The sequence below is a fragment of the Morus notabilis genome, unplaced genomic scaffold (assembly GCF_000414095.1).
Source record: "Morus notabilis unplaced genomic scaffold, ASM41409v2 Scaffold594, whole genome shotgun sequence".
Taxonomy (NCBI): Eukaryota; Viridiplantae; Streptophyta; class Magnoliopsida; order Rosales; family Moraceae; genus Morus; species Morus notabilis.
This window is the reverse complement of record NW_010359491.1, coordinates 202,792-217,254: the sequence shown is the minus strand read 5'-3', so window position 1 is coordinate 217,254 and position 14,463 is coordinate 202,792. Positions and strand designations below refer to the sequence as shown.

Below are 14,463 nucleotides of genomic sequence, written 5' to 3'. Positions count from 1 at the left end.
TCCTGCTGAGGACAACAATTAAAGGCAGATCTCATATAACATTTATACATACAAGCAAATAGATAACAGGGCCACCATGTAATTATCTTCTTTCTTACCTAGTCCTAAATGAGTCATACAGAGAATCTAGTAGTATGCCTCTGCAACCAGAGAGATTTATTGCCACCATCGAGATTCAACAATTAAAGTCACAAGAATTTCACGAGCACAAGTACAACCAGAAACACTGCTCAGTTACTTCACATTCCTCTATAATGCAGAGAGAAAATAATACTTAAATATATACACATATATATATAGAAAGAAAGAAAGAAAGAAAGAAGAGTACCACTGTCCGTTCATGGCCTATTAGCCTCTGCGACCAAACATGTCTATAATTCATGACAACGACAACAATTAAATGCAGATCTCATTTAAAAGTTATGTGTACAAGCAAATAGACAACAGGGCCACCATACAGTTATCTTATTTCTTCCGCTTAGTAGCCACCCAAAAACGCTTCCTAGTCCTAAGACATTAATACAGAGAAACTAGGAAGTATGCCTCTGAAACACAGATTTATTGCTACAAAATCAATGTAAACCATGACGGCAACACACGGAAGTCTCAAAACAAAAGACCAATTATATATGTCCCCAACAATTCTATAAACTCATACAAAGACTTCATAATTTTACAACATCCAAAACAAAACGCACAATGAACCAACCATTATGAGGCTTAAACTGTTCACCGTGTGGTACAGATAGATCCAGGCAATAACGAGGCTGGTCAAAAAACTTTCAGTAGAGAAAGAGAGGGCGTGTGCAGTCTCTAAGCAACAAATATTTGCAAATAAGAACGGTTACAAGTCTCACACACAGAGCTCCATAAATCTTACAAGTTCACAATGAGAATTGAACAAAACTGCTCATGTACTGCATAACAGAATTTCAACAGCAAATGTTGAAGAAAATACTCGCCGATATGCATTGTTAGGACTTAGGACCGATCTAAATCGAAGTACCAAAACCTGGTCAACAAATATAGTTAAGAATACATACTGTGCAGAAAGCCCAATTGGGCTATACTTTACAGAACCACACAAAATAAATAAAGGAACCTAAAAGCATGTTAGAGGTTCCAATCTTCTGTATACATAAATGTACAACACACTTCCAGTTTGAGAAGGGGTATCATAAACTCACGTATGTTAGAGAGGCTTAACCAATTCTTCGAGAAAGACTTTAAACAATCTCCCCGTGTCTGAAGCCACTATCCCCACAATCAGCACTAGAGTCCAATCCACAAGGAGAATCATACCACTTTGTGTTATCTTGGTAGAAACTATCAACCTGTATGCCAACGAGACCTACATCTGCCACTAACGCCTCATCATGTCTTAAGGGCTTGGTTAGCTTTGTATCTTCACAATCAAGAATGCTCTTCTCGTCAAAGTTACTGCATTTCAGCCACTTTTCAGATTTACAAGACTCGCTCATCAAATCCTTTTCATTTCTACAATCTGCCCTCATCTGGTCCCAAGAAACAACATCCCCAAGAGTTCTCCCAAAGCTGTCTTCATCATCCTCGATCAATTCGGTATCTTTTCCATCCACATATATTCGTTCATGGTGATGATCACTCCAATGAGCCAAATCATCCTCCCCAACCAACACGTCATCAGCATGTGGCTTATCGTGTAGCATCCCAATCGGCTTCAAATTATCTTCCCCAATACGCCTAACCCTACTGACAATATCAAATAACTCTCGAGACACAGACCCCAATAACTCTTGCGGTATCTTGGCAATCTTTGCTTCTAACAACCCAACTTCAGCTCTCAGTTCATGAACCTGCTGCAAAACCGAAAGATGCAAATCCCCTTCATCCTTCCCAATCAGCCCAAACCCTTCATTATCCATATCCTCATTCACCCCGTACACCGTATCTTGATCCATCAAATAACCCCCTTTATGCCCCACAACTCGATGCATAATCCTTGCATTTCCGTCCAAAGGGCCCGGCTCATGTCCCGAATGGACAGCATACAACTTAAAAACGGCCATCCCTTCTTCTTCATAAACAAAAGTCTTGTCCTTCTCATTGTAATTGGCAATCGGCACAATGGCACGAATTCGGAATCCGCACCCACACCGCTTGGACGCATACGGTTCCCTCTTCAAAATCTTCGACTTCTTGGCTGCTGGTTCTCCCGCCCTATGACAAGCATAGTCCTTAACCTCGGCCATAAACGGCTTATACCTAATATACTTCTGCCTAATGCAAAGCACAACCTTGTGCTTAGCAGCCAATTGCTGAAGCCTATGGGGCACCTCCTTGGCAGGCACATCAAAAGACTCCGTATACTCAAACCTACGGCGCTTGCTCCGCCCGGCCCCACCGGAGGACGCCGACGAGCAAACGGGGCAATTAGCGACACAAACCCTAATATAACTCTCAGGAATTCCATAAAACTTCGCTCCTACAGTCCAGACCTGCTTAATCCTATCAATGGTTTCCTTAAGCCCTAGGTGTTTCATGTCGGTATCGCCATGGAAACTCATAACGATCTCCTGCCACTGGTTAACATGCGAAACGAATTGCTGAGAATTGTTCTTGAAGCAGAGGAATTCGTTACCGTTCTGGTCGACGTGAGCGGAGAGCTTGTCCTGGATCCGCTTCCAAGCTGTGAGGTAAGCCGTGTCCTCGTTGCGGTCCTTCCAGACGGCGCGCCACGACTTGAGGACGGCGCGCGGAGTGGCGGCGCGGATCTCCGGCGGCGTGGCGAGGCGGCGCTCGAGGAGGCAGCGGATCATGAGTGAGTGGGATTCGGGGTTGAAGGTGTAGAACTGCGACGAGATGTGGGGCTCGGGGCTGATGAAGAGAGGCTGGGAATTCGGGTTGTTCTGGTTCTGGTTGTTCATGGTGGGGAGAATTGAGGAATTAGGGTTAGGGTTTGGGGGGAGATGGGTGGAAACGTCGTCGTTTTCATCGTCAGAGGGGGAGGGGGAGGAGGAGGAGGAGGAGGAGCGGAAGATGACGATCTCCGGGAGGGAGAAGGGAGGGTCGTCGTGAGGGTTGGGAATGGACGGCTGTGATTGGCTCTGATGGTGGTGTTGGTGGTGGTGATGGTGGTGGTGGGAGATGATCTGAGCCGCTAGTGGGGGTGGTGGTGGTGGTGGTGGTGGGCCCAGATGGTCGAGAAAGAGATCCTCTTCCGTTTTGCTCGGATTCATGAGGAGAAAATTGAACAAGGAAGTGGAACAACAAAAGGAAAAGGAAGAAGAAAAGATTTGTTTTTTATTTTGTTTTGAGTGAGAGTTTCTGATGCAATGTGTGTGTGGGGTTTTTTGTTTTTATTTTATTTTTCTATTTCTGAGGAGTGTTCCGTTTCTCTCTGACATTTGAGAACTCAAGGGTTTCTCTCTCTACTAAAAAACTCAATAAGAGAAGTTGTAGTTGTAGTTGTGCGGTTGCCTTTCTGTTTCTCTCTCTTCTATCTACTTTTTTTTTTTTCGAATTTCTTTTTTTCTTTGTTCTATTAGCCTTGTTTCTTGTTGCTTTCTTGTTTGTTCGCTTTGTGTTTTTCTTGCTGTGGAAAAATTCAGCTTTCTCCGATTAATTTCGCACTTTATACGTCTGAACTTTGAGGACTCTTCTAATATAACGGCAAATTTAGACCAATCAAACAGTCCCGTATAAAGTCTAATCATTAATACTCAACTCTATAAAAATTTAGATTAGTTCGAATCAATCTGAATTTAAAGAGTATTTTTAAACCGTATCTTTACATTTATTGTTTTAAATAATTTTGACTTATAAAGATTTGACTCGATCGATCCGGTTTCAGCCCGCTAAGTTTTAGGGTTTGATTAGGCCGATTTTTTTCTTTAAAATTGAATTAAGCTGATCCAAAATTTCTCTTTAAATTACTAAATCTGAGTTGGCCGGAACTCGCACCTATATTAACTATTGTCTATGTCCTCTTGTAATCCCAAGTAACATATAGAAATCAAATATATAATATACATTTGTCCAACATAACATTGATGTTAGAATTGTTATTACTCCTTTTCAATTTTATAATTGTATTAAATAAATATCACATTATACTTCTACTTTTTATGAACCTCCATACTGTTGCCCTCCTTGAAAGACATAAACAAGCTTTATTAACATGTTTTCTTATGCCTAACGAAAGTGGGCATGAATTGGAATTCAAAGTTAGGATTTGGAATCGGAGTAATCAAATCATAGTTATTGTCTCGTTTATTTTACTAATTTAAGTTTTTAGTTTTAAGTTTCTACAGTGAAAAACTCTAAAAAAATGTCACATCTCAGCTCGAATTGAAAACTCAAATCCGCAAAGTAAACGAGGCTGTAAGTCTCATTTATACCCCCTACTTAAACTCAGAATTAGAATGCACTTTGTTAATTTACTTATATGGCTTTGATTAAATTTTATGTTTTGCATTTAAAATATAATTTTGTAATTATTTAAAAAATAATAATAATAATATTAAGGTGTCAAAATTAGAAGAAAAATAAAAATAAAAAATAGTATAAAAATGGAAATATATTATTCTATTTCAACAAAAACTAACCAAACTATTATTAAGCTGAAATGATATTTTAGCGTTAATTTGTTCATTTAACGTTCAATCAAACTGCTAGCGTAAATGAATATTGAAAATTTTGTGTAAAGATCTTGGGGCAAGCTTTTCTGTTCTTCTCTTCTTTTTTGATTAGTGTCAAATGTAAGATGTGGATTACAAAGCTATTCAATCCCATTTGTCATGACCCCAATTTAAGAAAGTGACGTCATGACAATTTAAATGTTGTAAGTTATTCTGATGCGGATTGGGCCTCTACTGATAGGAGGATAGGAGGTATACTTTCAGTGGACAGCGTTTATTTAGAACATAATTTTATAGTTTATTTAATTTGTTGATTCAAATTTAAAAATTAAGTTGAGATGTAATTTCATGTAAAATTTTTTTACTATAATAAAAAAATTAAATGTGACTGTTTCTGAGATATTTTTATTTTAATAAAATTTGAATCGATAAAATGAACAAGCTTAGTATTTTGATAATGTAACAAGCAACATAATGTCACGTTCTTTAACTGAGGCCGAATGTAGACGCTTGGCAATCTTCTTTTTGCTGAATAGAGATTAGAGATTACATAGCTACAATCCCTACCCATTGAGCTGAAAATCCAAATCTCTAGAATACCTTTTTTTTTTTGTTGGTGTCAAAATTGCTGCTAATCCAGCTTTGCACTCGGGACAAAGCACATAGAGATTGATCTCTATTTTCTTGTGTGAGAGAAACGGTTTTGCAGAAGACAGTTGACATAAGAATTAAGACTTGTGCCATCTATGAATCGAAATAGCAGATATCTTCAGTAAGCATGTTCAAGTACAAGATTTAAGAGTATGGCCCGTTCGGTTCGCTAATTTGAGTTTAGATGTGATGTTGTGTGAGAGTTTTTTACTGTAGCAAAAAAGTTAGATGTGATTATTTCTGAGAACTTTTTACTGTAACAAAACTCGAATTCTAAACTCGAATCAGCGAAAAAAGTCGTAGATAGTTATGGGGTATTACTAGGAATAGATTCAGATTAGTTGTGAGTTGTTTGACTAACCGTTGTTTAGTTGGTGTAGTTAACAAGACGTTGATACTTGGCTGATTATACTATACACATGGATTCGTTTTAGTAGTTAGCTGTTGTAGTTAGTTACAAGATGTTGTATATGTAATATTAGTTAGGTAATTGATTCAAATTGATTTTGAAAAAGTAATAATTTTGTATTTTTAGGTAAGTTACTGTTTTCAATTTTTAAGTAAGGGTTATTTTGTGGTTTATTAAGAGTTTATAAATAAGTGTTTTATGTAAAGTTTTATGTGTGATCAGAAAAATATTTAGAGAAATAGTGCTTCTTTTAGATAGAGAGAGAAAAGTGAGAAAAGAGATAGACAAATAGTTTAAGAGTTTTGGGTAGAAACGGAAAGTGAAAAATTTGTATGAGTGTGTAATTCTGAACTGTTAATGACTTTTTTATCCTTCTTCCGTAGACGTAAGAAATTTTTCCGAACTATCTAAACTTTTATCTTTTATATTTTTTTATTATTTTTATTTCAGTTTATTTTTCTACTGTGTGAGTGTAAAGGTATATTTTTCTCAATATATTTAAGGCCTCAATTCATACAGTTTCAGTATAATAGGAATAATCCTCTTTCATAGTATTTTCTTAGGGCATGTTCTTTTGTCTAAAAAACTCAAAAAAAAGACAACTCGAGTTCTAACTTTATTCAAGTTCACATTCTTTTAAGTTTCAACTTTACTCAACTTTATTCAAGTTACAACTTCAACTCAAGTTATAACTCAAATTCAACTCAAAAATTACACTCAAGTTACACTCCAAAAGAACAACTCCCTTTTTTTATGCCCAAAAACCTTTCTCTGTATTTTCTTTATTTTACACTATTCTTCCCAATCATGAATTTAGGAGACGTTTGGTTCATGAATTATAATTATGAGATTAAAACTATTTTTAATTTACATGTATTTTTTATGAAAAAAAAATACTGTAACAAATCACGAACCATAATTTGAATCGGGGTACAAATTCTTTAACCAAACAACTCCCGACAATTATTAGGTTGATCCTCTAGGCTCCAGCCACTAATCAAGTTGGTACACTTACTATTAGTAGTCTCGCCGAAGCAGCTGATATTGCTAATGACGGTGTGGAAAATCTCAATGCAAGTTGCTGTTGTCAAAGACCAAAAAAAAAAAAAAAAAAAAAAAAAAAGGCCTGCATTGCTGTAGAAGCGAATGTTGAATCGGCTGCAAAAGTGGTGGAAGCTGAATACACTGAAATTGGTCATGGTGATCATAATTGAGGCTCTTTCTACCCTTTTCGATCGACATGCTTTGATTAAACATTCCCTTGTCCCACATCATTGATGGCCTTGATGATTTATCACCAACAAGTCAGGAGTAATTATTTTAAAATCTATTTAATTTGTTGATTTAAATTTTTAATTTAAATTAAAATGTAATTTTATTTAAAAATTTTTATTATAATAAAAAAATTAAATATAATTATTTATAAAAATTTTTATTATAATAAATTTTAAATTTTAACCTCAGTAAAATGAATGGGTTTTAATGTTATGTCAAGTGGCTGCCAAATAAGAAAGAACTAGCTAATGTGGATTTAAGAAGTTGCCAAGTCAGACAAATAGGATCATGACATCTGTACTGGATAGTTATTCTCTAAGCGGCCTATAGGTACATAAGGGAATAGAGTCATGTTGTATTGATTGAATTGTAATCTGAGTGATCAAGTGAGAATAAGAGTTTGTTTGGTATGATAGAAAAGTTGAAGGAAGGAAGTAAGTAGATAAATTATTGGATGAAAATGATAGAATTAATTGTTTGGTAAGAATGAAGAGAGGAGAGAAAAAAAAAATAAGATGGAAAAAAATTATGGTGTGGCCACTATTTTTTATTTCTCTAACATTAGAAGGATAACTCAAATTCACTCATTGATAGTTAAATTTACTTTTGTGTTCTTATTTTAAAATCTAAATTAATATTAAACAATTAATAAAATAGTCATTTAGGCTATTACATGTTTTCTTTTATCTCATTATACCAAACACTATAAAGGAAAATCAACTTCATTCATTTCCTCACATTTTCTTTCTTTTTATGTGTTTTTTTTCCATTCTCTTTTCTTTCCCTCCTACCAACGAAGTGTAAGGGTCTTTTGTATTCGTCTTGTACTGAGTGAGAGAGTTCTTGCTTTCAAGAACTGTATCAGAGAAAGTGAGATAGTGAGAGATAAATATTGGGTGCGTTTGAAACTCGTTTTAAAATGATTTTATTTTTTGTATGAATATGAAAATTAAAACGTTTTTAATCTCAGACAGAAATTATTTTTAAAAATGCATTTGGTAGTTTTATCAAAAGATTATTTTCAGTATAAAAAAATCCATTAACGTCTCTCTCTCTCTCTACTCGAGAGAAGAAAAAATGAAAATAAAAAATAAAAAATGACTAAAAGTTATTTTTTATTTTTTTTTTCCATTTTACACTAAACTAAAAAATCATTTTCATTTATGTTTTTTATCTTTAATTGTGCCAAACACCGTTTTTCTCCCGTTTTTATTTTTTCTTTCGCAAAAAACGTGAAAAACAAAAACAAAAATAACTCTAAACACAACCCTTCTTTCTTGAGGGTGTAACTTAATTCAAAGATTAGTGAATTGTTCTTGTGAGTGTTCTGTCGTGGAGTAGATCCAAGTTAGATCGAATCACGTTTAAATCTCTTGGTATTTTTATTTATATTCTTAAAGATTTACGTTTTCGTTGCGTGCTTGATTCTTTAGTGGTTGGTTTCTGGTCGTATTTCTTTACACTTAACTATCTAACTAGCTAGATAGACTTGCTATGATTTTAAGTTGTTCAGATAGCTAGCTAGATAATCTTTTATTGGAGAGATACTACATGTAAAATTAGGCCAACACACTTCAGGAGCCCAACTTGACCAAAAAGGTTAACCTATTAGCTCTTTAGTTCTTCTGTGTATATAAACTACTTCACATCCACTTTTCATGCGAGACAACACACACATGTACTTTTCTTAACAATTTTCCCCTCATGTATGTGTTCACCGAGCTCCCCCTCGAATTAAAGTTTCAAGTAGCTTGCACATCTAAGCATCACACTCCAAACGGGAGCCAGCTCAAGCATGTGAAAGAGAGCTGAAACCATACACCAAATGCTCCACCATCCGTGCACCTGCAAGAACACCAACTCTCCACGGGAGGCAACATGGGAACTGCAACCGAGTGTGATCGCTTGACACATATGAACCATAAGCTCTGATACCACTTGTTGGGGAGACACCACATGCGAAACTGTCCCAACACACTTCAGGAGCCTAACTTGACCAAAGAGGTTAACCTATTAGGTCTTGGGTCCTTCTATGTATATAAATCACTTTACATTCTCATCAACTTTTCATGTAGGACAACACACACATATACTTTTCTCAATATCATTCTATACTCAGTAATACTCAACACCAGTCCTTAGATCACTGGAATCATAATTTTTTTTTCCTCTTTTCCTTTTTGGCTTAGAATACTGGTACATATTTATATAGGCATAAAAGAGTGACTTTAGAAATATTTCCATTTCCGAAGCCAATAACCCCTAAAAAAAGTTATCAAATTCAGGTTGGTTTGATCAATGAATAAAGCTAAACAAATCCCTTATAAGATATGATGCATTTCAACCATTATCTTTCTGATTGATAGTAACAAAAAAACATGAACATTCTATTATCTCCTTTTCTTTGACAAACATAACACAAGCATTTCCATCTTATTGCATCCTTTTTCAGACTAAATGCTAAAGTAAAAGAGATGAATTATGATTCAATTTTATTTTCTCTTCTGGATTAATGGCTCGTTCGTTTCACTAGTTCGAATCACAACTTAAGTTTTTACTACAGTATTTTCTCTCATAAAAATTCAAATTTAACTTCTTTTGCTACAATATTTTTTCTCACATAAATTTAATTTTTAACTCAAATTCTCTACTCGAAACATGAATCCCTTTCGTTCGTTCAGTAGTCCAATCAAAACGAGGATTAATTATATGTAAAACATAACACCCCTTTTGATAAGCATTTCAGAAGAGAATACACACAAATATCAACCAAATAAATAAGAATATTAAAAAAAAAAAAGAACTCCCCAGCTCAGTACCGGGGAAACAACTGCATGTAACAGACATTTCTCACCGGCTACTAGGCTCAGCAAGCCTCGGCGGCCTGCACCCCATCTGCTCTAGAAACTTTGTGACGGCGCGTTGTTCGGCCAACTTCTGCTCCTTAGCCTCCCCGTCCCTCCTCAATCCTGCTAACTGCTCCTTGTACTCCACTTCAATCCTCTCCAGAGCAGCCTTATGCTCTTATACTTATAGAATATTATTTATCTTCTCTGATAAGTTATGAATTCATGTATATAAAATAACGTTCCTACTATCTGTAATACTATTTCTCCAACTTATCAAGCTTTTGATAGGCCAAAAGACACGATAAATTGACTCGAGTCCATTAATCACTCAAGATTGAAATAACATCCAATGGTGAATAATATAAAATTAATTTTCAATGTAGAATTATGTAAGAGTTATGACACTCAGTCAATGTATTCTAAATTTAGTGGTTTCTCTAATTCAATTTAATAATCACCATTCTACCATCCAGATAAGATCGTTTCATAAAAGGATTTACAAAACGTGTTCTATTAGCAATAATTCTAAAACCTGCCATGACATTAACCCTTTACTTTATTCACCCTTTTTTTCTTTTTTTTTTAACTTATCCTTATTCTTCTTAAATATAGATGGTTGCTTTCACGACACCACCCTCAATAAAGTGGATCCGACTCTTATGTCTATACTTTTTTTTATATACATGATCTTGATAATATTATGACACACCAATTTATGACATTTTTTTTGAAATTTTGTTAGAATTGACCTTTTAAATTAAATGTGAAATCAATATTATCCGTTTGTTCAGTATTACACTTTTATTTAAGTTGATTTATTTTTATAAAAGGACAATTATAGTTAAGCATGTCATATAGAAATGTGACTGTTATAAAAGATAGCTATTTTCCCTAATTCTTTTCCATTTATTAAAAATATTTTTAAAACGTAAGTTATGCTTTTTGATGACTGATATTTGTAAGGAAGAATGTATTATACTATTATTAATAATAAATCAAACAGAAGAATTGCACAATAAATACCGCGAATAAGCATAAATCTCCCATAATATTTTTAAGAATTAATTAATATTCATTATTGACTTGTAGTACAAGTTTTTCAGCAAATTTAGAACAGCAAAGCTACAAATTAGCAACAAAAATCCGAGTTCAAAAATTCAAAACTAATTTGATCACGGACAATCTCCACCGTCGAAAATGCCCAAGGTCAATCTCTGCAGGCCACGTCACCAAGATCACAAGAATGCCGACGTGTCGAAACCATGTTGCCCCTGATTTTTCTCATCATAACGGCTCAATCTCCTTTCTTTCCCTCCTCCCTCGTCTCCCACCATTTTCTTTTCTTTTCTTTTCGGAAAATCTTTTCCCGCCAAATTCAAGCTTTACGTTTGACGAAATCTGCTAAAAAGTTATTCGAAACTCCAAACCCTAGAATTGTAGTGCAAAATCAGGTTCGTCATCTTCTTTACGCTCTGTTTGGTTGGCTAGAAAACAGCAAGGAAAATGTTAATGTAGCCTAAGAATCCACTGTTTCAGCTACCACAACTGTTGATTTTCACATTGGAGGAAGAATTAACAATATGAATTATGACCTAGTTTTTCATTTCTTTTGTTTATCGTCAATCAAGGTCTGAACTTTTTTTTTTTTCAATTGTTTCTTATCTTTCTTGGCTTTTGATGACGATATTGGGAAAAAAAAAACGAAAAATAGATGATTTTTACCCTCTTGAACAGAAAGTGCGAGAAAAGAAGATGAAAAATTTATGAGAGACATGAAATGTTAAGGTAAAATTCTATGATTATTTCACTTTATTTATTTATTTTTATATTTCCATTGGCAGTTGGTTCAATATGTTTAATCAGGATAACGATCAGCTTGTGCGTAAAGAAATCATTTGCGGATTAATGCTACAGGAACTTCAGGTTTTCTTTAATCTCCTTTGACTAAAAAGTATAAAATCGCTTGTTTTTAATCTTAATCAATAACCTTTTCTCTGGCTTGTTAGGCTTGATCCAATACTGTTGTTTGTTGTAGTTTGATGATGTTTATACAAAATTTTGACCAACACCAAGAATGTCTTAGACCTTGAACTTCGGAACAAACGAACTTTCGATCAAGAACACATGAAGAGTACCAAGAACCCGTTACCCCATTGGATTTGGAGCCTAGTTTGTGTTTTTCTCGTATAGTTCTTGGTGTTCTTCATGATTGAGAGCCCGTTTGATCTGAAGTTCAAGGTCTAGGATGCATTGCTCGTGTTGGTTGAAATTTTGCATAAGCGGTTGATATATGTAGAAATCCTTTTATTGCTTACATAGGAAATTTGGGATGAAGTTGGAGAGACCGATCGAGAAAGGGATGTGATGTTGGAAGAGATTGAACAAAAGTGTTGACGAGAAAATCAAGTATAGAGCACAGATGAAACAAGAAATTGCCAAGATTCGCACAGAAATTTCGGACATTTGCTTCGCTTTGGGTGAGCAACAATCTCATGTAAGCCTTGCATAGACCCAAGATGGAAATGGATTTATTTATTAGTATCCCTGTTCTGGAAGTCCCAATGGATATTTGTAATTGTTTGCAATCTCTGATATGTGTCTGCAAGCTGTTTGGAATGCCGTTGGAGGATTGAAGAATGAGCTTGAGTCTGTCGTTCTATACAACTCGAGGAAATGCGGAGACGGAAAATTGAAAGGAAGAACAAAATATTTGAAGTTATGGATCAGTTAGAGAAAATTTCAAATGATTTAAGCGGATCTATAGAAGATGGTCTATATAAAATGGTCGTGGATGAGACTGACTTGTCATTGAAGAGACTAGAAGAACTACGTGCGCTGTTGCTTGATTATCAAAATGAGAAGGTTCTAGCCTTTTGTTTTCTGAATAAACTTGAGCAAATTCTAATTATGTTTTAGTTGGGAATTTGAGTACAATGTTGACACTTAATGAATAATATGCTGAAATTTATAATTAGCTTAGGAACAGCAGCAAGGAAAGTAGGCTTAATGTCATGTTTTTTAACATGGAAGTGTAAAGATAAACCGAAAAAAGGAAGACTGCTTCTGTTTAATGCAGGACTAGTCAGCGAAGTAAAACGATCCATGTTATGATGGATTAAATTTGACCGGAAAATTGCATCATATTTCACCTGCAGAGAAACCGTCAGACACAGGTTGAGGAATTAGTGACAACTCTGAATTTGCTGTGCTTGGTTCTTGGTGTGGATTTTAAGAGCACAATCTGTGAGATTCATCCCACATTGAATGATTCCAAGGCTGTAAAGGACATAAGTAATAACACAATTAATAGTTTGACTGGTGCAGTAGAAAGATTGAGAGAGGTCAAGAAGAAGAGATGGGAGAAGGTAATATAGAAAATTATGGTACTTGTTATATTGTTTTGTTCAAAATAGATAGGGGTTCATATGAGAAGCTTTCTTTGTGCTTAACCTTTCAACCTTGGTGCTGTAACAGCTTCAAAATTTTGTGACTTCTCTGTTGGAGTTGTGGAATTTGATGGATATACCTATGGTGGAGCAAAATACATTTCATAATGTAACTTGTAAAATCGCAGCTTCCGTCTCTGAGATCACTGAAACCAACATGCTTTCTGTTGAATTCCTTAACCAAGTGAGTATGGTAATTTAATTTGAGGGCTATTATAGCAGACGATGTTTGCTAATATTTTTTTTTTACATCTTCTCAACGCATAAAGTTCTTGTTGAATAATAAACCGTTCTTTTCTGTTAGGTTCCTGGAATTAACTGAGAATTTCTACTAAGAACGTGAGGAACAAGTAAGGAAATGAATGGAAAATAACCAGAAAATGGGTCTAATTCCTTGTATTACTGAAGAATTACTGAAAATATAGATAAGAGGAGAATTCGAGAACCCTTAAACCTCCAAATGACCAACACTTACAGCAAATTCACGATACCACCCTACTCCAGGCTTAGGCTATTTATTCTACCCTCCTCTAACCAACTAGCCAATACTCCTAATGGACACATGCCCAACTCACCTCCCCTATTCCCAAGACCGGACATCCTAACTAAATTGCTTTCTCCAAGGCTAATTCTCACTCAAATTACCAACCTGCCCTCTTTTGTCATTCTTCCTTCTTCTAGTGTAAACAAACTTATGAGATTCTGGTTCGTTGGGAAGGCCTACCCTCTTAGGATGCCACTTGGGAAACTGTTGCTGTGATTAGGGATCAATTCCTAGCTTTCAACCTTGAGGACAAGGTTGTACTCATGGAGGGGAGTAATGATAGGTCTCCTCCCATTAAGTTTGACACATGCCCAACTCACCTCCCTTATTCCCAAGACCGGAAATCCTAACTGAATTGCTTTCCCCAAGGCTAATTCTCACTCAAATTACCAACCTGCCCTTGCTTGTCATTCTTCCTTTCTTCTAGCGTAAACAAACTTAATGAGAGGAGACCTATCATTACTCCCCTCCACGAGTACAACCTTGTCCTCAAGGTTGAAAGCTGGGAATTGGTCCCTAATCACAGCAACAGGTTCCCAAGTGGCATCCTAAGAGGGTAGGCCTTCCCAACGAACCAGAATCTCATCCACATGGCGCCCCCCAACAAGGATGGTGCGAGAGTCCAAAACGGCGACCGGCCTGACAACCATTTCCAGCTTGGCTGTCAACT

General features: G+C 35.6%; 2 protein-coding genes across 3 annotated transcripts in view; one reads left to right on the top strand and one right to left on the bottom strand.

Annotated features, from left to right (window-relative positions):
* Nucleotides 1-3,509, bottom strand: part of LOC21405250 — a 5,421-nt gene extending 1,912 nt beyond the window's left edge. For both annotated transcript variants that reach the window (XR_002901898.1, XM_010094539.2), the window contains exon 1: nt 1,188-3,509. Coding sequence is in view for 1 of the 2 variants with exons in the window: in XM_010094539.2 (XP_010092841.1) it covers nt 1,227-3,218 (1,992 nt within the window). In the remaining variant the exon portion in view is untranslated. The remainder of the gene's footprint in view (nt 1-1,187) is intronic.
* An 8,967-nt stretch (nt 3,510-12,476) lies between these two features.
* Nucleotides 12,477-14,143, top strand: LOC21405249 (65-kDa microtubule-associated protein 4). Its single transcript, XM_024163243.1, has 4 exons — nt 12,477-12,665; nt 12,959-13,168; nt 13,278-13,442; nt 13,982-14,143. Exons 1-4 carry the CDS (start codon nt 12,477-12,479, stop codon nt 14,141-14,143), a joined length of 726 nt encoding a protein of 241 aa, XP_024019011.1.
* The last annotated feature ends 320 nt before the right edge of the window (nt 14,144-14,463 follow it).

Bases quoted from the DNA above. Each gene is read 5' to 3' on its own strand.
- LOC21405249 (XM_024163243.1), top strand. From the start codon at position 12,477: ATGCGGAGACGGAAAATTGAAAGGAAGAACAAAATATTTGAAGTTATG. The intron at 12,666-12,958 runs GTTCTAGCCTTT...TTTCACCTGCAG, and splicing joins TTGATTATCAAAATGAGAAG to AGAAACCGTCAGACACAGGT. The intron at 13,169-13,277 runs GTAATATAGAAA...GTGCTGTAACAG, and splicing joins AGAAGAAGAGATGGGAGAAG to CTTCAAAATTTTGTGACTTC.